Source organism: Acomys russatus, chromosome 1 (assembly GCF_903995435.1).
Source record: "Acomys russatus chromosome 1, mAcoRus1.1, whole genome shotgun sequence".
In the NCBI taxonomy this organism is placed as follows: Eukaryota; Metazoa; Chordata; class Mammalia; order Rodentia; family Muridae; genus Acomys; species Acomys russatus.
Genome location: NC_067137.1, coordinates 50,935,277 through 50,960,764, shown reverse-complemented (window position 1 = coordinate 50,960,764; position 25,488 = coordinate 50,935,277). Strand labels below are relative to the sequence as shown.

At 36.2% G+C, this 25,488-nt stretch overlaps 1 protein-coding gene across 1 annotated transcript in view; it reads right to left on the bottom strand.

The window, feature by feature from the left end:
• The window catches only part of Dgkb (diacylglycerol kinase beta), a 696,235-nt gene that overhangs the window by 599,910 nt on the left and 70,837 nt on the right, over nt 1-25,488 (bottom strand). Inside the window, exon 2 of the mRNA XM_051145066.1 lies at nt 6,594-6,849. Within this exon, the coding sequence (XP_051001023.1) occupies nt 6,594-6,663 (70 nt within the window). The 5' untranslated portion in view covers nt 6,664-6,849. The remainder of the gene's footprint in view (nt 1-6,593; nt 6,850-25,488) is intronic.

The following is a 25,488-nucleotide window of genomic DNA, read 5'->3' as shown; positions in this document are numbered from 1 at the left end:
TTAAAAGCTCCCTGGTTCCACCTTAATTCCAATCAGCATGAAGCAAATAGAACAGAAATGCTGCAAATGCGTTCTAGATTGGTTTATTGTTGCCAACATTATTTATAGGCTATTTTTGACATGTTATTTATTCTTCATAAGAATGATAGATAAACTACTACGTCTTTGACCTTTATTGTCATTTACCTCTGCCAAGGATCCCAGCCAACTATTCTGCCAGATAAATTTATTCCCAAGGAAAGATACTTTACTTCCTACTCAGGATTATTGTAGTTTTGATGAGATAATGTTTATAAATTGTTTACAGTATGACAGTAGAAACCACGTATTTATAATGACAATTGCTTTATTAAGCACTACAGTAAAAATATTCTGAAGTGAAAGTCTGTTTATTGAAAATGGTGAAAACCTTATACTTTATGGTACAATCTGTGATGCTTAATTTTGTCAGTTTGATTATGTTGAAAATCAGGTTAGTGGCTCCATAGTATAGACTGAGATTAAGGATAGAATAAAGGAGGAAAAGGTGAGAGCCTGCTATGTAGGTAGTCCCTTGTACACTCTATCATCTATCTATGTATCTATGTATCTATCTATGTAACTATGTATGTTTGTATGTATGTATGTATGTATGTATGTATGTATGTATCTATCATTTATCTATCATCTATATCTATCTATATACCTATCATCTATCTATTTATCTATCATCTATCTATCTACTAATCTATCATCTATCTGTCTATATCTACCCTCGACTGTCTGTCTATCTTCTATTATCTATATATGTCTTTTACTTTCTCTTTTTCTCCTACAAACATTCTGGCTGCCATGGTGTTATAAACTGAAACTGAGACAAAATAGATATTTTCTTTATTAACATGGTTTTCCCAAATACTTTGTGAAAACAACAAAATTCTTGAACAATTTCCAAGGTTATACTATTAGCCAGTAAGTAAAGCAGGCACCGTCAGGGGCAGATTCTTGTGTTAATGGGCCTTCAAAGTGTCCTTTCATTTGTTGTCAGCTAAAACTTTATGGTACAAGATGATGGTGCCCAGAAGCATTCCTGCTTTATCACTTTAATTGCCATGATCTTAAATTGAGCATGCTCAGAAATGGATCAACCTGTACTCATAGGCTTTCTGAATAAAATCCTCATGCTCTCTTTGTTTGTGGAAGTCATTGCTTAGGAAATGACTCACAAGTTGTCCTTGGCTACTTTAAGTAATGATTTTTTCCCCACTATTTTATGTCTTGCTTGTGCTTATTTTGCCTTTATATTCACCAACATATGAGTCCATTTCATTTAGTCACAAAAACACTATGGCTATAAAGATGTAGATAAGACAGGAAGTTAATACTATCTAATATTAGTTTGGGGACTGGGTATATACTTTAGCTGGGAGACTCCTTGGATTCTATTCCCAGTATATTTTAAAGTTGTCATGGTAGCACAGATTTTGAGGGGCTTTTTTATTATAATTTTTCCAAATCAAACATATTTTGCATCAATATAAAAAATTCTATATCAGTGAATTTAAAATAACTTTGTTTATGAGTAACTGTTAAGATCCTAAGTAAATTCAATAATTTACTTTTTGTCCTATCATCCCTACATATTCCTATATTCCTCCTTCTTTCTTTTCAAACCATATATCCCTACCTAAGAAAGAAAGATAAAGCAAAAGAGAGATATTGCTAAGTCAATCTTATATTCTTTCATAATAAGACCAATAATACACAAGAACATATGCTCAACCATGTTCATAATGGCCTTATGCATAATAGCCAGAACCTGGAAACAGCCTAAGTGTCCCTCGGTAGAAGAATGGATAAAGAAACTTTGGCACATTTACACTATGGAATACTACTCAGCGATTAAAAACAAGGAATTCCAGAAATTTGTGGAAAAATGGATTGAACTAGAAATGATCATAATGAGTGAGTTAACCCACAAGCAGAAATAGTCAAATGGTATATACTCACTTAAATCTGGACACTAGTCCAAGGGGCGTGGTCCATGAAAGTCTTCACTTACCAGGAAAGTGGGACAGAGGAGAAGACATCCTATTGGGACTTTAGGTGAGAGAAGCATGGGAGCATGGGGAAATAGAAGAATCCAGAAGGTCCTAGAAACCTACAAGAAGATCATTATGATGGGCGGATCTGGGCCCAAGGGTCCTGCTCTAATTATGGCACCAGCCAAGGACAATACATGCAGTAAACTTCAAACCCCTACCCAGATCTAGCCAATGCGCAGGACATTCTCCACAGTTGAGTGGAGAATGGGGACTGACTTTCTCATGAACTTTGATGCCCCGTATTTGACCACATCCCCTGGTGGCTCTCAGAGGAAGGATAGCAGGCTACCAAAAAGAGACTTGATACCCTATGAGCATATACAGGGAGGAGGTCCTCCTTGGTCACAGTCATAGGGGAGGGGAGTAGGGTGAAAGCAGGAGGGAGGGAGGAATGGTAGGATACAAGGGATGGGATAAAAATTGAGATGTAATATGAATAAATTAATGAAACATATAAAAAGTCCAATAATAACATAACCAACTCCCAATGAAAATTTAGATAGAATTCAAATTCAAGATTATTCTTCACACACATAGAATATATTGCTACTCTAATATGAGGTAGTCTACCCATACAACTCAATTATAATACAAGGCTTACTTTCAATACTTTGAAAGTGCTGTTGCAGCCCGTTTGGGATAGTTAAGTAGTACAAGTTTACTGTCATGTGATCAGCTCATGGTCACGTCAATTTACTAGTCTGTTCTCATCAGAATATACACCCTGGGTTTAACCGATAGATATGATTCTATAGATAAGGGAAAATAGTTAGATAAGGTCTTCAAAAGCCTCAGAGATCTACACATATGGCATTTAAAAATGTTTTTATGATTTTAAGGATCCTTTGACAATAAGACATGGTATCTCATGGCAACACCCAGCCTACCTCAGAGAAGATGATGAGCATTAAAGAACCTCCTTAGGGCGATTGCTACAAATGTGTCAAGGCAACCCTTAGGCAGAATGTCCTCATTTCTACCACACACAGAATTCTGCCTAAAAGCAGGCAAGCTTGGATGCAGGCAGAGCTGATGGGCAAACTCTGCCAAGACAAGTAAGCAAGTCCTCAATAGTTCTTGCCTCACAAATATGTCTGTCAGATATACTGTGCCAGAAGGCTGAAGTTGATGTTGCAGTGTTAGGGAGTTTTGGGTGACTGTTCAGGCAGCAAACTGTTTCTGTTGTTTTCTCATTTTGGAACCTGCTAACTTGCACTTCCTGTTTACCCAGATCATTAATTTTATTCCGTCTCAAGTATTTGAAGACCAGATAGTTTAGTTTTCAGTTAATCTTAGTTGTTTAGGGATTAAGTTGTTTTTAGGTCTAGATAGCTGTTTTTAGGTTGATAGAGACTCATCTCTATCAATATGATAGATGCTGATTTACATTCAGAATTGCAAACTCACCAAGACAGGAAAGATGTTTTCTCCAAGGTTGCCAAGTACAAATAGGCAAAACAATACGAACATAGCATTTATAAAATTCCTAATTGTTTTGTGGTCCTTCTTGCTGTATGTATCTTACTGTATATATGTGTAATAATATAAATGTGTATGTAAAAGTGAAAACAAAAGAAAAAAATCTATTATATATAATCTATTTTTTCAGGTTACATCCCAATTGTAATCTCCTCAATCTTATTCTCTTGTTCCCACACTCTCTCTCTCTCTCTTCTGCCCTATTTCCTCCCCTCGAGCTCCCCTGTTAGAGTTCCTGTCAGAGACAGCCTCCCACTCTGCCCCCTTCACCACGTGGAGAATGAGCTGTCGAGAGGCTGAACAGAGGGTATAGGATCCCTGCTTACAATGTCCTCCATTAGTGCATAAGTTTGTGCAGACACCCCAAGGACCAGATCCCTCAGCCTTGATAGTCTCCTATTGGAGCTCCTGACAACCTCCCCGCCACCACCCCCTGTCCTTCTATTCCTCAACTCTTCCATTCAACTCAGAGAGCTTCTGCCATAGTCTGGCTGTGAGTTCCAGTCCCAGTATGCATCCTGATATCCTGCTGGGTGTAGTCTCTCAGAGGACATCTATGTTGGTCAGTAGAACAGATTTGTAATCCCCACACTCAGGAGGTGGGGGAATTGGATGGAGTATCAGAAGTTTCTCATTATTCTTGGCTATTTCAGGAACTTGAGGGAAGCCTGGGGTGCATGAAACTTTGTCTAAATGGGAAAAAAGGTTGCTCATAAAACTGAAGGCTTTTCCTACCGCATCAGAGTACCTCTCCAGTGGAAGAAATTATACCCTGAATCTGAAAATCAGGCACTCGAGTCTTCAAGTCACCATAATTTTGCATGTATCTACATTGACAACTGCCACAAACAGTATGAAATTTATGAATGTTTGGAAATCTCCCTCCCATAACACAGTGCCTGTCAAAAATAATCCACGTGCCTTACAGCACACTCTACCCATCGCAAACAAAAGGTTAATCCCAAATGACAGCATGTGGCGGATAATGAACAAAGATTTGAAAATAACATGTTTTATGTACTCAGAAGACATTCCATTCTGGTTCATGAAAAACCCTGGAGTCTCTTAACCCTTTGCTGGGCCCAGAAACCCCAGCAGGAAGCACAGACAGATCACGGATGAGATAAGCTCAATTCTCTTCTCAGCAGGAGTGAGAGCTTTCTGTCTTGTAACAACAGTTTGGATGACTTTATATAAAGTGTGGAGGCACAAATGAGACTCTCTTCCCACATCTCAATGAAAATGCCTCCCATGGAGTGACTCAGGCTGCAACCTTAAACAGGGGCCTGGTCACAGCATGCTCCAGGCAGCCACAGCATGCTCCACTTAAGCTGCCTTCAGCATGTGAGGAGACAACACAGAAATAAGGCAGTCAATATCACTTGAAGCTTCTACCTTGGGATCAGGTTCTATTCTCTTAGTGTTAAAAAAAAAAAAAAAGACACCAGTTCTTTAAGCACCCATATTATGGCAGCCTTCTACTTGATTATCAACAACAACAAGCTCAAATGCCCAACACAACATATTTACTCTCTCTATACTAAAATAGCAGTTGTAAACAGTTTTAGCCATATCAAAATGCCGGCATTTTGTTTACTTCTCAAATACAGTTTATTCCATTTAATACTTGTAGTAATGAATACTTCTGATTTTTTTGTTGAAAGGTACAGAAAATAATCTACAGATATGTTAGGAAAATTTCCAGTGTCAGATACAGAATTAGGGTTTCAGCACACACATTCAGGTGTGTTGGCTGCCCTACAGGGAATGCTACACAAGTTTTTCTCTACTCATCTCTTGCTCATTTTAACAACACCCAAGTGGTCTTGATAGGCATGATAGTTACAGGGTCTATTGTAGCTATGTGGGGAGAATCCCCAGTAGGATAAAAAACAAAAACAATGGTCTTTGCGGTGTTCTCTAGCTTAAATTTCAATTTAGTTTTGCTGTCTGAGGGGTTTCCTGAGATGACTAGTTCTTCTCAAGTATCACACAGCCACACTTCCATCCCCCAAAGCACACAAAACATCTATTATTTGATATGCATAGTCTTAACATGTTGGAAATTTAACTCTAGATCATGATCTTATTAAAAAAATCTATTTACTAATGCATTTAAAGTAACAATTTACTGTTGAAAGATTAAAAAAAGCAAGCAAGTCCAATATGATACTCCACTAATAAACTTTGAAGGAATGTTAATTTCTAATGCTGCGTTGTAAGATGAAAATTTTGATCTCCAAATGTCTAAAAACTGATTGCATGTACTAAATGTTGAGAGTAGTGTATTACTTATAATTGTCATGTGATTAGTATATTTTCAGTTACTTTGTTAATGACAATTTATTATGCAAGAATACATTCTAATCATGATACACTTTTCTTCTTAATTAGCTCGGAAGAATAAATAGCATTTCTTTTGTTTTCTTGATGGTATGAAAAAGAACAGAAAACTTGATGATCTTGAGATCTCAACTAGTTTTTACAGAGGTCACAATTAACCAGCAATTTGTCATCTCATAAAATTATTATGCATAAATTCTTACTGTAATGCATAATGAAGCTTATCCTGAACTAGCCTACTATACAGTGAACTGTCTTGGTTTCTCATTTGAAGAGCTAATAAAACACATTGGCTTAAACTCCTCAGGTCTTTTTCATTGGAAGTTTTGATTGAGATTAGGCACATCTGTGGAGGCGCAACATGTCCCTGATCCCTTCTCTGGATCTTTTTTGAATGGATAGTTTCACAAGTAAGGAAAAGGAAACAACAACAATCAATAACCCTTCCCTTTGGGTTCCCTCGCTTTATTTCTATTACCAGCAATGTTTTCCAGGATTAGTTTTGTATCTGATATCCTGGTTTCTTTTAAATCTCTGACACTTGATTTATCTCTTCCTCGTTTTCTAATTTTTATGCTAAGAGGCAGTCTTGAGTTGACCTAGGACCTGTGACCAGTTGCTTTCATGAATCCTGCCTTGTTTAACACAAATGTCAAGTTAGGTTATGTCTTCCACATGAATACTCACACTCAGCATATTTCTGAAGCTGGGAAAATTCTGAGGGGCTGAGATGGGCCCATTTCTCCTGGTTTGTCATGGTGTAGGTGAGGAGAACCTTACACACCAGATGAGGGATTCTTTATGCAGGTGTTGGGCAGAGCTTTATGCTTCAGAGACTTTACAGGATGTGTTTCATGATGACACAGCTCAGGCTTTCAGAATATGCAATCCGTCCACATGAAACTGCTGTAGATATTTGTAGGTTCAGTATTTTGTGAAAACACTGTGCAAAGAAAAACATGAAGATCAAAAGATTAACAATATTGGACAAAGAAAATGGTAAGGATTAAATAATAAGGGTAAAATGGTAAGGATTATATGTCCTAAACAATACATTAAGGAGGTATCTGATTTTGCATACTTTTCAATCTTTAATTACCTCTTCATTCTTCACTGACTTTCTATGTTCTTTCTCTAATACCCAATCACATAAATAAATGTAACCAAGAGTACAGACTGTGAAGAACATTTTGCTTAATCAAAGTATGCTAACCAAAGTAGATTTACTTGTGTTTAGTTTTATAAAGGCCACATTCCAAGGATAGACACGTACGTCATTTTTATTATCTGGACTCATAATTTTTTAAATATCTAAGTTGTCCCAAGAAACAGTCTACCTAGACCAAACTCATTATTGGGATAGGAAAAGAATATACAATTTGCTAATATACTGGATTTCTAATGATGTCCTTGAACAGCATTTAGTGCTAAAACATACATCTACTATCTTGCAAGTCAATGTGTGGGTCCTATACAATTGTTATATAGCAATTAAATTAAAGAATACTTTTAGTTTTATAACCTTATTTTTTTTTTCAATAAATGTGCCAAATCAAAGTAATTCAAAATGCCTGAAAGACTTGCCTAATGAGAGTAGATGACTCTAGTGTGAATCACGTTTTAAAATAAATCCCAAGTTGTCACAGGCTTAGATTCACTGGCAAACTTATAAAGACAAAAGTGAGCTCCATCTGGCTTCCGTGTTTTATCAGAGACTGTAATCAATTGCTCTGTACTCAACCAGGCTGGCCTTGGAATCTTTATAGAACTCGAGGCTGGGTAAGGATTACTTTGCCTCTAAAATTACATAATAGAAAATTTATGAAAAAACATACAATTAATTAAAGCCACAATTCCTATAGCATGACTGGAGGGAAAACAAATAGACATACAACAAAAAAACAGACATTGTTTTATTTTGTGCAGCCTTTTTAAAGATGCCTATCATTTATTTTTTTGTAAGGCAAAATATTTTTGGTTGATTATTCAGAAAAACAGAATTATCCTGATGTGTTAACAAATGGCCAAGCTATTTGAAATCAGTCAGGACATATGTAATGAATATATCTGGGTCCCTACCAGTCCCCTTCCGCCTGATTCTTTGCTTCTTTCCAGCTCATGCAGTTGTGTAAATTTATGCACCTTGTCCTCCCTATCCAAAGGGAGACAAATGATTCAGTTTCTTTACATGGTCTTTACATTGGACTCCTTCTAATGGATTTAAATAATGAATGTAGTAGTTGAAGGAGAGGGCAAAATGGTTATAACTAAATCATTACAGAAATAGTTGGGAACCAGTTCCTATCTGAACCTGATTCACCAGTTGTCTTGTTTCTTCCACAAACTAGTTATGTCCCTTTATTAAGTAATTAAACATTAATCATATTAAGACAATCACACATATGTACAATTACTGTCATTAATCTTTTTTAAAATCACAGATAAAGTAGGCAGATTAGTTTCTGGTCTCTATAAATCCCAAATTTCATGTGATGCTGATAGTTCATTATCCTAAACAGGTTTCTTGAATACCTGAGTATTACCCAACAACATTGTTGTCAATGGAGACACAACAAAAAGCCAAACCCACAGAAGATGGAAATAATGCTGATGTTTAAAATATATCAGCTGTCAAGGAGAGTGTACAACACAAATAGTGTGCATTACACCACACAGTCTTTACATTTGAGCTCTATGAGCTAAAGCCTTTGACCTTTCATCAAATGAGGAAACTACATGGGGTGACTTGCTCCATGATGCATAACACAGTCTCTATCCCAATCTCTAATCCTTTCATTCTTTTTCTTCCCTAGTAGTCTTGGTAGCAGAACTCCAGTGAACGTATACTTATTTACATGACTGTATTACTAGGTTCCCAGAAGGAGGAGTTGGCAAATGAAATATAAGAGGTAGATTGATGTATGGAAGAATATAATATTCTGTTTGAATAAAAAGCATGTAACTGTCCTATTAAGCCCTCCTTCCTATCTGCTGATACTGTGGATGTAGATGGTAGAGCTTCTTGGACTATGGAGGTAAATGTTAGAATGCAAAATGTGAGCTAGGTAAAGCTCAATAAATTTGTCTAGGATAGCAAAAAACTAATAGCAGAACAAATTCAAGCTATCTCCTGTATTATGAATAAAGTTTTATTAGACCAGAGACATGTTCAATAGATAAACTATCAAAAGGCCTTCATTTGTCTTTAGGAATTATAGTGTTTATTATACCCAACATTGTAACAATCAATGCAGGGCTAACCCCAAATCACTAAAAGCTTGATTAGGCTCACATTTTAGAAAGGAAAAAAAATTACTATTTTCATTTAATTCCTTTGAAATTGTGTTTAACTGGATCCTTAGACTTTCTTATTATTATTCATTTTTAAAACCATAAGTAATTATCAGGAACTGAAATGATTTCAGATGCCAGTCTGACAAATTGCCAGTATGATAGCTAATCAATTATAATGTCTAATAACTTATAATTCCCAATACAGTTCAAGCTGCCCTTCTTAATTCTGTTGTGAGGGGACAAATATTAAGTAGAAGAAATTAAATATTTGGTAGTAAACCATTTTATTCAAACAAATACCGGGTGATGTGTGTGTGTAAATGTGAAATTTCAGATCTAAAGACCAGCCGCAGCCATGCTGAGCAGACAGTATAAGCATCTTAGGTGGCCGATCCCTTTAAACTTTAGGTTCTTAGCTTTAATTAGTGGAGTCTCAGCAGAAAAAATATATAGTGTTTTCTTAAATACTTTAACTGGGTGAACCAATACATTGGGTCTATGAAAAATGAAGAGATAAATGCAGGCTGCATGACATCAGATGCAGAGAAACAGCTATGCTTCAAGCCACAGAACGTGTTGAAAATAAGAGCAGCACTTTCTCACAGCCCCTGCCTCTTCACAAATGGTTACAAAGAACATGACAATATTCAACTGGGAATCCCCATGGTGTGTTCACAGATCTCCTGCCCCCTGCAGAAGGTTTTCTTTAGGCACATGAAATGAGTGCCAGGAGGGAACCACTGTGCTGGCTTTTGGAAAGCAGTCTAATTCTGGCTTTCTCATCTATTCAACAGATGTGCCACTTTGCTTAGTTAGTGGCAGGAAATAATTACATTACAGGAGCTGAAGAAAGCTATTTGGCCCATTGTACCTAGGCTGAAAATGTTCTCCATGTTAAAGAAGGCCTCAATGTCCTTCTGAGGAAAACAATCAAGTAAGATCCAGATAAAAGATTCTTCAGATTGTCAGCCACAGAAAGGATGAGTTTTTAATACTTACATAAAGTCAGTGTGTCATGACTCCTATCACTGAATAAGAGTTAGTGAGTATTAGAGCACACTGGAGAATTGAACAACATGTGCACTCAAATTCAAAATGCTACAATGATATAAAATATTTCCAAATCTCAAGAACTATAAACACTTTGTTTGAAGGGAAACACAAGAAAAGGAAAATAATAGGACTGAATAAAAACACAAAAACAATTAGTTCCCATGGGTTCTTCAATGTAAGTAGAATCAAGTCAAAGTACCAAATCTGTAATTTGTAAGTTATTCATTAACTCTAAGAAGAAGTCTAAATTTGAGGCCAGAGAGCAAATAGACACTGTTCGAAATACTGAGAATGCAGTAATACATTAATTAGATATGACACTTGAACTTCCAGATTTCTTTAGGTGAATGACCTATATTAAGTAAACCAACTACCTCAATAAATGATCCGAAACTATGATTTTATATTAAGGAAATAGACAATAATATTCTATATGGAGTTAAAAATATGGCTTGATTTAATTTGAAATACTCCAAAATCAACAAAAGAATAATTCATTAAACTAAATGTTACAAATTAACAATTGAGACTGTGCTATTTACATCAGTTTGTTCCAAGCTAGAGTCAGTGATGATGAAAAAAGCCTCAATTGGGGAAAAATTTTTCCTTAAGGTAGGGTTGTAGGCATTTTCTTAATTAGTAATTGATATGGGAAGGCCAATCTCATTTTAGGTGGTATGATCTCTTGGCTGATTTTCTTGGGTTCATATAAAATCAGGTAAACTGAGCCATAGGGAGCAAGCCAGGAGGCATCACTCTTTTATGGCTTCTGCATTAGCTTCTGCTTCCAGTACCCTGCCCTGTTTGAATTCTTTTCCTGACTTTCTTCAGTGGTGAACAGTGATGAAGAAGTACAAAACCACACCCTTTCTTCCCCAAGTTGCCCAACAAAAATAGAGATCATGGCTTAAAGTGAGGAAATTTTTTTAGAAATAGTAATATATTTCTAAGGAAGCAATAGTATTAGGCCTGGTGAGCAAGAAGTAGCAGGCCACAACAGTTAGGCTTTAAAACTTGTTAAAAGTAAGCCAGGTGTGGTGGTGCATGCCTTTAATCCCAGGACTCGGGAGGCAGGCGGATCGTTGTGAGTTCGAGGCCAGCCTGGTCTACAAAGTGAGTCTAGGACAGCCAAGGCTACAAAGAGAAACACTGTCTCAAAAAACAAAACAAAACAAATCAAACCAAACCAAACAAACTTGTTAAAAGCTTGATATTAAAGACACTTGAAGGTTGTTAAGGATAATATGATAGATTATAAGTAAATGGTCAACTTATTGCTATATGTTTTAAGTACTCCATTTACCCAGGAGATAAATGGGATGAGAGTTGTATATTGCAAAGGGCAATTAGCAGACCAGTCCAGTATGGGGCGACTCATGGCTATATACCTAGGAAAGCGGCAGTTCAGAGGAAGATAAGACATTGAAATTGAGATGGACTTGTGAGGGGTTGGAGAAATGCTCCGGAGTTAAACTTATCAAATGCTCTTACACAGGACCCAAGTTTTGCTCCCAGCACTCATATTAGGCAGCTGACAAACACCAGTAAGTCCAGCTGCAGAGGAGCTGATGCCAACGCCTGAACGCCCCAGACACCTGCATGCACATACAGATAAACCCTCACAGAGACAAACACATAATTAAATGCAAAAAGAAATCTTAAACTAAACTGAAGCTTTGAAACAAGGTTTGATAGTGGATATATTTTTTATCTTCTATCTGAGAGGATCAATAACGGTTCCCATGTTTTTGCTTTAAGAATAGGGAATACAAAGAGTAGAATCCAAAGAAATCTCAAGTACTTGAACAAAACCAAGCAAAATGTTTCAAATTTGATATACACATTTATAAATTTTGAGATGAATATCAGATCCTTAAGTTTAAAATATGGGTAGTTAAAAGAAAGGAGAGAGAGAGAATAATACGTTATCCAGAATACACAATTACTGGAGATGAAAAAGTTTGCCGTATGTGGTAGCAAAGATGTAGTACTAAGTTCTGTTTTTAACTCTTTTCTGTTCACCTGAAGATGCTTCTTGCTCCCTTTGGAAGCCAATTTGGATTACTCAGATAGAGATCAATGAGAAAGATGATACTATATGCCACTTAAGTCCAGTGAGAATTCTAGATTAGACCGCATAGATTCCATAGCTCTCCATCAGGTTGGCTGAGAAGCTTTTTCAGATCAGCAGTGTAGTCTGAGGTTACTCCTAACCCCCTGTATGTTCCTATTCTCCCTCCTCCCCGACTCTCACTCTCTCTTCCCCTCCCATCGTCACCTCGTCTTTCTTCCTCTTCCCCTTCCCCTCCATTCTCTCACATGTGCTTTTATTCTTTTTTTTTTAAAAATTCCGCATATATGAATATAATGAAATTTAGTCCTATTCACCCCATTTACATTTCCTAATGGTTTACTCTCTCATTTAAATCATTTTCCCTAGTAGACACAACCCATAAACATACATTATCATGTCATTTTTTTTCCTTGTGAGACCCACTGAGTTTAATTGGATGCTTGCATAAGCATAAATAATGATTATCTATTGTAGCATTGATAACTTATCAGTGACTAGGCCAGTATTGAAAAGACACTTCCCTTCAGCATTTACAGTCTGTTTGATGTTATCCTCTAATCAGTAAAACAGTAGTAATAGACTCTCCCCTAGGACCTAGGGTCTAGAACCCTTGGGTTCCTGATCAGAATGACTTAGAATACCAGTCATGAGTACCATCTCATGAAGCAAACCTCACATCAAATCAGAAAGTGCTTGTTTTCTCATTCATACACCAAGAGGCATTACAGCATTATACTCATGGCCATGCCATGCCAGTCCGGTCATTACTGTAACACAGGGTGCTGTAGAGAGTGATAAGGAAGTAAAAAGCAATGGGAGGATGTTTTAAAAATGCAAGCTTACTAGAATATAATTAAAAAATTTTTTTTGAGATGTATTCTATTTGGTGGGCAGGGACAGGGTTGTTGCTAAACAAAAATCCCTGCGTCAGCTGTGAAATACTTTCCTGTGTGTTGTTGATCAGGGAGATCCCCGAGGCCTCCAAAGACTACTGGGTATTGCCATTGTTTTTGGTTGCCCACCAGTTAGGTACAACTGATAAAGACACCACACACTTTAATCATAGGCCATTGAGAAGAAATGAAGCTGGACTTCAAAGTAGAAGCTTCCTCAGCGCTCTTGTAACAATGGTCAGGTGAGGATAATCAGAAAGTTGTGCTTCTTCCTGACTAGCTTTTTTTTCCTTCAAGCTTTACATTCTTAATTCCACCTCAGCATTTCCTGGCAAAATATCTCAGTGCAATGCAGATGGCACACTTAAAGTGAGTAATTGAGAGTTTAATGACAAGATTATGTATGAAGTATCGCCTGGGTTTAAGGAAGCTAATGGGAAAGAAGGTAGTGCTCTGTACTGAATGAAACCTGCGTAATCGGATGTATCATTCTAACACATCGTCTCAGTGAGGAAACTGAATTTATAAGACTTGATGACCAGAGTCCTTACCCTCTAAGATATCTTAGTAACACTATAGAAGATTTCCTCCTCTCATATAGAACTGTAAGAATATAAATTTCTGTTTATTTTAAATTAATCATCCTCAGAGACCCTACTATGGCTGCATACAATGGACTGAGATAAGAGAATGCTTTTTAAAAGACGTATGACCCTCAGAGTGATCTAGTCATACTAGAAGCAGAGTGATGAATTCTCAACCTTATCTTGCCTTGTCTTAAGACTCTTTCATTACATCATACTGATCAAATTAAACTATAATTCAGATGGCAAAGAGCACTCCTTGGGGTAATCTTAACATAAAAGAGGCTCATGAAGCATAGAACAAAATGAAAAGGAAATTGGAGCTACTGAAGTGGCAAATAAGAATTATTCAACTACCCTGGGGCAAGAGTTTAATAGGAAATAGATAGATCTGGATAAACCTGTAATAAGTGAATTACCATTGGTACACACAAGGTAGCAGAAAGACCTCTTACAAAATATTCTACCACACATTTAGCAAATGATTAGTAGAAGCATATGGTACGAAAAAAGGGGGTGGGGGGAAGGAACCAGAATAGAAGAAAGCACCTTCCAAGGAGAGGGTAGAAAACACTTTTTTTCCCCTAAAGTCCAATTAAATAAAATGTTGTTTGAAGAGTCCAGTTGATCTATATATTTGTCAATGGAGAACTTAGCAATAATTAGTTGTTTGAAGTTAAGCAAGTTGCATTAATGAAACTGAGTTTAAGTGAAAGACTGCAAATGTCATCAACTGTCAAAGTGAAAAGTAAAGGAACTTACTTAAGTGATAAGTACAGGGACAAAAGGCTGTAACACAGACAACGTTTAAATGATTGATTTTAATCAATATGGCAAATAATCTCATTATTTTCATTTGGAATCAAATGGACCTACTTTCCTATTCAGATTCTGCCCTGTCCTTAAAGTCAATCATTTCATCTACCTCAGGCTGAGGGAAAGTGGGCAACAACCACCCACCTTACAGAGTTGTTAGCACTTAATGGTATTATGTACACCTAGTATATGACAAATGGATTCTCAATAAAGGCAATTATTTAATGTCAGGTGCAGGATGTAGTATTAAATTTGAACATATTTACAGCATGTATCCTGAGAGGTAAAAGACTGAAAACCTGCAAATCTTTTATAAAGTTATGTGGGTGGCTTAATATAAGATCCATAATTGAGTTATTTTAGGAGTCTGATGACATAAAAAAAAAGTTTAAAGGGAAAAATTCAAGGCTTATCTGCAGATATGCTGAATGGAAGTAGAAATTTTGCATTATATACAATTTTGAAGTCAGAGTTTTGAATTTGGATTGTTACTTTGGTTTATTCTGTTTAAAATTTTTTCCTTGAAATGAATTTTATATTCTCTTTCATATCACTTAAGATGTTAAGAATACATTTTAGAGTAGATATTGGCAGGTTGGGTGAAAGTGAGGAACCCATATAGTCATAAAATATTTCTCAACATGAGATCCCAAGTGTAAAGTAGTCTGGCAGATTCTAGGTTCCAGGAACTGAAATAGGGAAAACAACAGGCTTTTTTGAAGGGATGGTTCTCCAGGAGCCCCGGGCCAGAGACAAAAACGCCCAAGCTCCGCTGCCAAAACAGGAACCTGGATCTCAGCGAGACACACTCCTCATGTTCTGACAGCTTCTTAGCTTCTTTCACAGATAACCTGGCACACACATATTTCCTGGCTGTGATATTTTTTCATAATTACAATGCTCCTATAGGAAAGACAAGATCTAAGAACACTTTCTTTCCATGTTATAGCCATACTAGAAACAAACCCATTTCTTCTTCGTTTTTGTTTTCTTACATCTTTTAAAACACAGGGATACTAAGTGTATGGACCTAAGCAAGTGACCAGCAACAGAATGGGTGCAAAATTATGCTTTATCTCAGTGGTCTTCTGGATTCCTGTCATTCTTGATTGTGTGGTCTTCTTAAGTCACAGTCAATAACAGAAGTGATGGGTATGTCTTTCTTGCCTAAATATGCAAATGTCAAACCTCAGTCTTTCTGTCCTGGGCTCTTGTTCTTAGGAGCAGCTAGCCACAAAGGCCATACTACCCCATCTCAAGAGGCTGATCGGAGCTGGGTACAAAAACTCACAACAGAGATGAGACGTTTGAACTGTCTGTTTGCTCATTCTAGTATTTCACAACTCTGGATTCCTAAAAAGCCACAAAAAGGATAGAAAATAGGAACTAAACATAATGCACCCTTAGGAAAAAACAAAAATTCTAAACCTAGAAATACAAGAAGGATATTTTATTATTATTATTATTATTATTATTATTATTATTATTATTATTATTATTTATTTATTTATTTTTGCTGTGCTTGTGAGGTTTTCTGTCAGAGAACAAGAACTTTTTGTGTATTTTTTAAAATAAGATTTTACAAATATAAATATAAGCTTAAATGTAGAAAGGGAAATAAAAGGGAGAAAGGACAGCTGTCTCTTTCCCCCTCAGGATGGAGCACTAACTAAGAAAATGACAATTCAGTGGCTTCTCCATTTGTTTGACCTGAAATCTGACAGCAGAAGCATATATGGCTTAGAACACAATCACCAAATCTGAGAGGTTTGTCCACACGACATCCTGTGACTGGTTGTGAAAGCAGGAACACTAACATTCATTCCCTATGCTAAATCATTTCCATAGAAGCCTAGACTATAATACATACCCAGATTTTATGGTGAATGCATATGCATTTATATAATTTGATTATACAAATTTGGTTATACAACTTGGTTCTATTAATTAAAAAATAATAAATTAAGTCTCAAGCATTTTCTAGAAATTGACGACTACTGTCAAAGAAATACTATCTTTCAATCCATTAATTCCTTGAAAATAATCTATTTTAAGGCTGTTATTCAACTTCAAGACAGAGTGCACACTGCCTGAGGAAAATCAGCCCTGAGGGACACTGGGGACTTTTCTACTAGGCTATTTTTGATGCATATTCTGAGAAGCAAGTAACATTTGTAGTAAATCCACAGTATAAAAATAGAGACGCAGCGGATACAACATAATCATATGGGTGACGGCTGGATATAGTTTTATTTTATTTTTTCTAAAATGGCAGTGCCTGAAATATGCCACACACATCCTGTTTCTCTCTCTCTCTCTCACACACACACACACACACACACACACACACACACACACACACACACACACAAGCATACCACTGAGCAACACAGACAATGTTGTTTTTCTTTTTGGGTATTCTCCAGTACTTCAAGTAGTGAAGACAAAATGCTACCTTTCCCTGCTTATACAACTATCCACGTTTTATTGCCCACCCAATATATAATGATGCTTTAGCCATAAACTGACACATTTTTCTTAGAAATTAGCTTAACATTTTTTGAATTATAGTAATTATTGTCAATATTTTAAAATGATAGCTGAGATAAGTTTTGCACTGCATTCTAAAATATGTTACAAAGAAAAGTCTGTCTCTGAACTTCTGCCATGACATTTCACCACATTCTTATCACATTTTTCCAACATTCATTAAAGCTCTCTTTATTCCATTATCCACACTGTACTCAAGTTACTTTTTACATTTATTTGATGTGAGTGCATCTGTGTGTGTGTGTGTCTGTGTGTGTGTGTGTGAGCGTGTGTTTGTGATGGTACACTTGTGCTATACAGCACTGGTACAGCCACCAGGGAACAATCTGTAGAAGTCATTTCTATTTTTACCATGTAGTGTCCTGAGGATCACCTCAGGTCATCATGATTGGCAACCAGCCATTTCCCACTGAGCCAGTCCACTGGCCCTATGTTGCTTCTTTTATAAATAGATCAGCATATGTGATTTTCATGTCTAACATCCTCTAATGGTTCTTGATTATCAATATAATAGCACCCAGTCTGCAGAATTATTCAACCATAAACTCTTACAGATTATTTGTAGGTCATTTCGGTCAGGTAACTTTGGAGCTGAAATTGGCTTGATACTATTACTTTAATATATAAATATTTTATATCTGATTTTAGTCTTGGGTGGAAGGACCATAAAAAGTGAGGCTTTAAGCTGGGTTGTGGAGTAATGTGCCTTTAATACCTTATGAATTCTGTAGGCGAAGGCAGGGAGATCTCTGACTTTTAGGCCAGCCTAACCTACAGTGCTAGTTCTAGGATGGACAAGGCGATACAAAGAAACCTAGTATGGAACTCCTCGCAAAAAGCCTGAGGATCTCAGTGCCTGCTATATACTCCATATTCACTAGAAAATATGTCTAAAATGAAATAAGTAGCAGACAAATAGGCTGTAAAAAAAAACTCTATGACACAGAGAAGGCAAGTGTTCTGCTGCTGATGCTTTCAATATTGCCAATTAAATTTGGATCCAAAATAAGTCTGGTTTGGTATTTCTAAGTACACATTTTCCATCATTAAAAAGAAGGCTATATGGCTGATATTATGTAGCACTTTCCTCTCACATTGAAACCTATCATTCAGGAAAGCTCCTTAAGATAGAAGTTAAATAACTCAAAATAGGTTTAGGGAATCCCAGAAACTGATTCAGATTCACTAGGCTTCTCCTTCCTCATGTAAGATGGCTGAGAAGCTCTAATTATAAACAGAAACAGAATGGGGAAATATCTTGTTTATAAATGGAGTAAAAAATCCTGTATTTTAATTGACAATAAATTAATAATGAGAAAAAAAAGCAAGCTGCAACTAAGACTGTGAGGCCAGCCAAACTGAAAGTGCAAAGAAGACCCTGAGACCTGATCAGCTCCATGGAAGAAGCAGAGACCAGAATAGCTTCCTAGAAGAGAGTAAGAACAATTTGCAAAGGACCAACTCCAACCTCTTGAGCTTTCTGCAGGCTATGCAGTGTAGTTCAGGCTCCCAACTTTCGTGAGATGGCACCCATGCTGTCTTTACTTTGGTGACACAGCTGTCTATGAGTCATTCCTGCTCCTATGAGTAATGCCTCAACCATATTCCCATAAATAACAACAATAAAACTTACTGGCATACCAAGTTAGACTTCGGTGGTATTCATGCTTTGGTCTTTCCAGGGCTGTCTGTCTGGAGGAGTTGATATATTGTTACATGATCCCAGGGAATGTCTTGTAATGGATCAGTTGAACTGAACCAAGTGGTGCATTCCCTAGCTGTGTATTTGTTCTTAAACTACAAGAGTTACTTTGCAAAGTATAAAGGTCTAACGGGCTAATGAAATTGGTCAACTAAATGTTACTGACATATTGAATGACTTTTCAAATTAACAGTTCTTAAAGGTAAAAGAGATTTGAAAGAACCAATCTTTGAACTTGGATATAGGCAGAATGGATTTGAATCCACTGGATAGAGGCTGAGGGACACCAAAAAAGAAAAGAGACAAACCGACCCATATTGCAAACGTTCTTGCACAAGTTTTCTTTTAAATAACACTGGAAGTAAATTACTCCTTGTAACAAGAAAAAAAAAAAAGATGTGATACAGAGTCTTATTATTGGCAGCCAAGTCTTTCTCGAGAAACTTGGTGATCAGTAGCTGTCTGAAGATACAGGGAAACAGTGCACTTTGCCTCTCCTGCCTTTGACCAAAATATGGCAACACTTAGAAATTCAAGAAGAGCCTAGGTCACCCCATATGATTTAATTGCAACAAACATAATTTCTTCTTCAGTGTGTTGTTGGAGAGAAAATATAGACCTTTTACACTCAGATACAGGGCATTTATCTTAAAACTTTGGCACATATTTTATATACTATATATACATATATATATATATATAATACTTACTAGAAAGTGATAAGGAACTAAAAATACTATTATATAAGTCTACATTTCCATGACCAAGACACACAGATGACACCAATACAAATAACCATGCATGCATAGGGCTGTGTGCACATACTGAGATGAAAACAAACATGTGTGAAATCTGTCAGCAACTGATTCAGCAGCCAGTCATCCAGCTGTAAGTGATCAAGCTGCCCTGTCTAGCAATATTTTCTGAATTTATCTTCAGAAAACACGGGTTCTTTCATACTTCTCTTTCTGCTCTCAGTTTAGATCCTAAATATTAAGAACTTCTGTGCCATTGGTAGAATTTTGCTGTAACATGCTTTTGCCAGTGAGCAGCAAGACACATACACCTTTACACATGTTATTCTAAGGGATAAGGGGTAAACAATTTATACCTAAGTTTAGTGTAATGAGTTATTCAAACTAAAACACGATGGCATGGAATCAGTGTAGATATATTTTGTACGTTATAAGTGACTACACAATGATGTACATCCTCCTAATTCTAATTCTATGACTACATTATATACCACATTTAATCAGATATAAATCAGACTTTTTAAAAAATACTTTATTTAATTTTGAATTCATGTACTTTGGTGTAGGGGTTTCAGATCTCAGAGTTATAGACAGTTGTGAGCTGCTAAATCAGACTTCATCAGATATAAAATGCTCAGAAAGTATTCAAAATACCTTTATAAGAGATTTAAGAAAATAATTTATTTTATATGTGTTGATAGATATCTGTTAGTCTCTAGGAAGTATATAAGTGGTTCAAAAGTGTGCACATGTATGATAAGGCCTGGGTTGATGTGTCCTGTTTTCTTCACTCACCTTTCCCCTATTTTTGGATATAGAAACTCTTAGTGAATCTGGACCTGCCTGATTCTACTGGTTTGGCAGGCCAATTGGCTCCAGAAATCCATTGGATTAACTATCTTTCTAATTCTGGGTTGTAGATATGCACCTCCTTTTTTTTTGTTTTTTTGTTTTTGTTTTTGTTTTTTTTTTTTTTTTTTTTGTTTTTTTTGCATAGCTGTGGGAGATCTAAACTCATGTGCTCATTCTTTCATTGTAGATACATTAGTAACAAAGTCACAACTCCAGTCCAGGAACTAATTTTAACATGTGACCCACTCATATTGAATAGTTGAAAAGTAGAATAAAATTCATAAGCTGTCTGAATGATACAGATAGCATAGAGTATGAAATTGTCTTTTGGAATATAATATTTATTGAAATACAACACTCTAAGTATACATTATACTTTTTTCTATGAGTAAGCATAAGTACACATCTAACCAGAGAATTCTTAAAAGAGAAATCTCAAAAGGCCAAGAAACATTTGAAGAAATGTTCAGTGTCCTTAGACATCAAGGAAATGCAAATAAAAAATTATGTCTTAAACTTGTCATAGAGGCTAAGATCAAAAAAGCAGGTGACAACTCATGCTGGTGAGGATATAGAGCAAGTTAAAACTTCTCCATTGCTGGTTGGAGTGCACTGAAAATCAATATGGTGTTTTCTCAGAAAATTGAAAATTGATGTACCTCAAGACTCAACTATGCTACTGTTGGGCATATACCCAAAGGACACTTTATCCTACTACAAGGAAACTTGCTCATGTATGTTCATAGCAACTTTATTTAAATAACCAGAAACTGGAAACAACATAAATGTCCATCCAAAGAATGTATAAAGACAATGTACTACATTTACACATGGAGTATTACTCAGCTGTTAAAAAGATACCATGATGAAATTTGCAAGCAAATTCATGGACCTAGAAAAAAATTATCACAAATGAGATTATTTAGAGCCAGAAACACAAACATGATATACTCACTTATAAGTTGATATTAGCTGGAAAGTAAAGGATAACCATGCTACAATCCACAGAACCATAGGACTTAAATAACAATGAAGACTCAAGGAGGGAAAATGGGTCTTCCTGGGAAGGGAAAACAGAATAGATTTTGTGAGTGGACTGGGAATGGGTGGCGATGGGAATATGGGGATCAGACTGGGGGTATGGAATGAGAGAGTACTTGGAGAAATGACTGGAATTGGGGGAGCATTCTGGGGGGAAGGTAGAAACCAAGTGCATGGAAAGTACCAGTAATCTATGAGGGTGATCCTAAGACTCTTAGTAAAAGGCAGAGGGATATGGAGTCTGAACCAGCCATCTTCTGTAACCAGGCAAGACTTCCAGTGGAGGAAATAGGGCACCAAAGCAGCTACAAAACCTTCAACCTGTCTACAAGATGTGCTGTGGTAAAGGTGATGCAGAGCTTATGGGAGTGGCCAAGAGATGACTGGTCCAACTTGAGACCCATGTCACAAGAGGAGTCTCATGCCTGACACTACCTGGAAGGCCAGGAACCAGAGGCTGGATAGCCCAAATATCTAGGATATGACCAAATGCTACTAGAAAAACACAAAATAAAATAAAAGAAACAAAACAAAGAACCAAAAAGTCAATGAAATTATTCCTAATGATATTCTGCTGTACTTATAGACTAGAGCCTAGTATAATTGTCAACAGAGAACTTCATCCAACCAGTGGTGGAAGCAGATGCCAACACCCACAGTCAAACATTAAACAGAGCTCAGAGAATCCTGCAGAAGATGAGGATGAAGGAATGTAGGAGTGGGAGTGGTCAAGAACACCACAAGAAAACTCACAGAATAAACTAAGTAGGGCTCATAGGGAATCCTAGAGACTGAAGTGACAATCATGGAGCCTATATGGATCTGACCTAGGTCTGCATACCTGTTATGGTTATGTAGTTTTGTGTTTTGTAGGACTCCCAACAATGGGCTATTGCTGACGTCTTTGCCTGCTTTGGGGCTCTCTTCCTCCTACCGGGTTGCCTTGTCAAGCCTTAATATGAAGGGAGGTACTCAGTCTTACTGTAACTTGTTATGCTGTGTTGGGTTGATATTAATAGGAGGCCTGTCCTTTTTTTGAGGGGAAAATGGGAGAGAAGATATGGTAGAAATGCACTGGTATGAGAGAGGTGAGTAGATATTGTGGTAGGGATATAATATATGAGAGAATAAACAAACAAAAAGAAAGAAAGAAAGAAAGAACAAAGAAAGAAAGAAAGAAAGAAAGAAAAGAAAGAAAGAAAAGAAGAAAGAAAACGAAAAAGAAAGAAAGAAAGAAAGAAAGAAAGAAAAGAGAAAAAGCCCACAAAATTTAAAGTATATAGTTATAATTGATCTTTTTCTATGAGGTAAATGTAAGTTTTTCACACTCACAAACTCATGAATTTTAAAATTCTAGATGTTAACATTATTATTATTTTTGTGCATTCTTATTCTTTTAATTGCTATGTAATACATGTAATATGAATAAAGCATAGTAACTTTTGTACATTTCAAAGCTATGTAATTATTATTTACTGTCATGCTTTCCCACAACTTAAATTGTACAGTCTGTTTCTCATATGCATCCATATCTGCGTCAGTGACTTGTTCGTATCTCACAGTCATTTTTGAGGAATAAGTATACTCACTGTAAAATACACTCAATTGTTTATTCTAATCCTCTGTTTTTGGAAATTTACATTTTATCACTAAATTCTAATTATTGAAAGTCAACAGTGTGGGCTGGGAATGTAACTCCATCAGTAGGATGCTTGTCTAGTATAAATGAAGGCCTGGATTTACTTCCAAGACTGCATAAACTGAGCAGGGCGATGCAAACATGCAATCCTAGTACTGAGGGATGAAAGCAGGAGGGCCAGAAGTTTAAGGTCACCCTCAGCTACACACTAAGTCAGAGTACAGCCTGGGCTATATTAAATCCTATAAATAAATAACTAAATAACTAAATAACTAAATAAATAAATAAATGCAATCTAGCATTTCAATATATCCATGAGCATTTTACACATGAGCATGGATCTGTGTATCATGAGAACTCTTGGCCCTAAGTTACCTTCATATTTCCTCATTGCTCTTTAAAACATGATATTTATTATATATATATATATATATATATATATATATATATATATATATATATATATATATATATATATATATATATCTCAGCTATTTGGATTTTTCCTGGTGAAGCAAGTATACAGGACACACTCTAAGATGAATTTTAATTGTTGCTCTTTTTTAATCCCTATTTTCATTGTGTGAGAACATTTAAAGTCTTCTCCTTCTGCAAAAAATAAATTATCAGGATAAATCATCATGAGAAAGATGGAATTTTACTTCTTCGGTAAGACTACTTTATATGACATAGACATTGAGAGGTTGTTTTGAGACAGCATCTGAAGAAGTGCATACGTACAGGCCTAAGACACTTTGTAGCCAATGATAACCTTGGTAACCTTTCATTCCTTGTCCATCTGTGGTCATCTCCAGAGTTACAGGCATCTACCACCATGCGGAGCTGATGAATTGCAGAGAACCAATCCAGAGCTTGTGAATACAAGGCAATCATGCTATCAACTAAGCTTCATCCTTAATTTCAGATAATTATATTAATGAGATTTTCATATGTAATGAAGTCAAGAGATATTTGTCTAGTCAAACCTTCAGGTGACAACACTGCCCTGTGATATTTCTGCCTTCTTGGGTTTTGGAAAGAATAGAGCAATCAACTGTCTGATCCTTGGTTATACAAGTGGTGACAAGCAGTACTGGAAGTTGAAAATCCAGTAGTAATTATAACAATCTTATAAATGTGACACAGTGGCTAACACATAGCATCTTATTTTTGTTTTTGTTTAGATATTTCAGAGTCTGGCACAGTGAGCACCGGAGAATGTATTCTCCAGATACTCATTTATTCTGTTAAGGTAATCATAAACCTATGCCTACATTTCTATGAGGACAACTTCATCCTTGACATCAACAGATGATTAGTTCTATATCTTTTGTGAATGCTCTATCCTGCTGATATTCAGCTTTTATATACTGGTATAGTATTTATAGGCATCTTATATACACCATCATGAACACTTACTTCATTTCTAGACTGCCAATAATACCTGATAACATTTGAGTGTAATACAAATAATCATATTGTATTATTTTGGAGATAATGGCAAAGCCTACACAATCAGTATATAAACAATTTCTTTTCCTGGTGTTTTCATGTTGCAGGTGGTTTGACCTACAGAGGAAATTTGGAAATTCAAATGTAATTATTCCTAGTACCTGCTTCTGTCCCACAGAATCTTCATATGATCACTTTCCTGTAAACACTTTCTCAATTGTCAATTATTTCTGTTATCAGGACTTAAAATTACACATGATTTAAATGTGTCAAATTTTATTATAACATGTTTTTAACATGACATGTAATTTTGCATATATCCATAAACAAAAAAAAATCTACAGGCTGTAGAGATGGCTCATCAGTTAAGAATGCATAGTGCTCTTGTAAGGAATCTCAGCACACATCCTGAGCACCTCAGCACCACTTTTAACTTCAACTCCATAGATTCTCAAGACCTCGGCCAATCTCTGTGGGCACCAACACTCATAGGCACCAACCTTCATTCAAATAGGCACACATATATGATTATTGTAATTAAAATAAAAGGAAAAATATGAAGAAAAAAATCAAAGCAAGCCAATAAGAAAGAAAGAATGCCAGTTTATCTTGGGAGCCTAATACATTAGTATCATGAGAAAATTTTAAGGGACACTGTGATGCATAGTGAGACAGTCTCAAGAAATGAAATGGAAGGAAGGAGGGAAGAAAAACATAAAGAGGGAGAGATGGAAGAATGGAGACATGGAGAGAGCAAGAAGTTAAGTAGCAATAATACTCAAAGAAAAAGAGGACACATTTTGAAAGGGAGTGAGGTATAGGGACATGAGGAGTGAGGTATAGGGTACATGAGGGAAGCTGGATGGGGTAAAGAGAA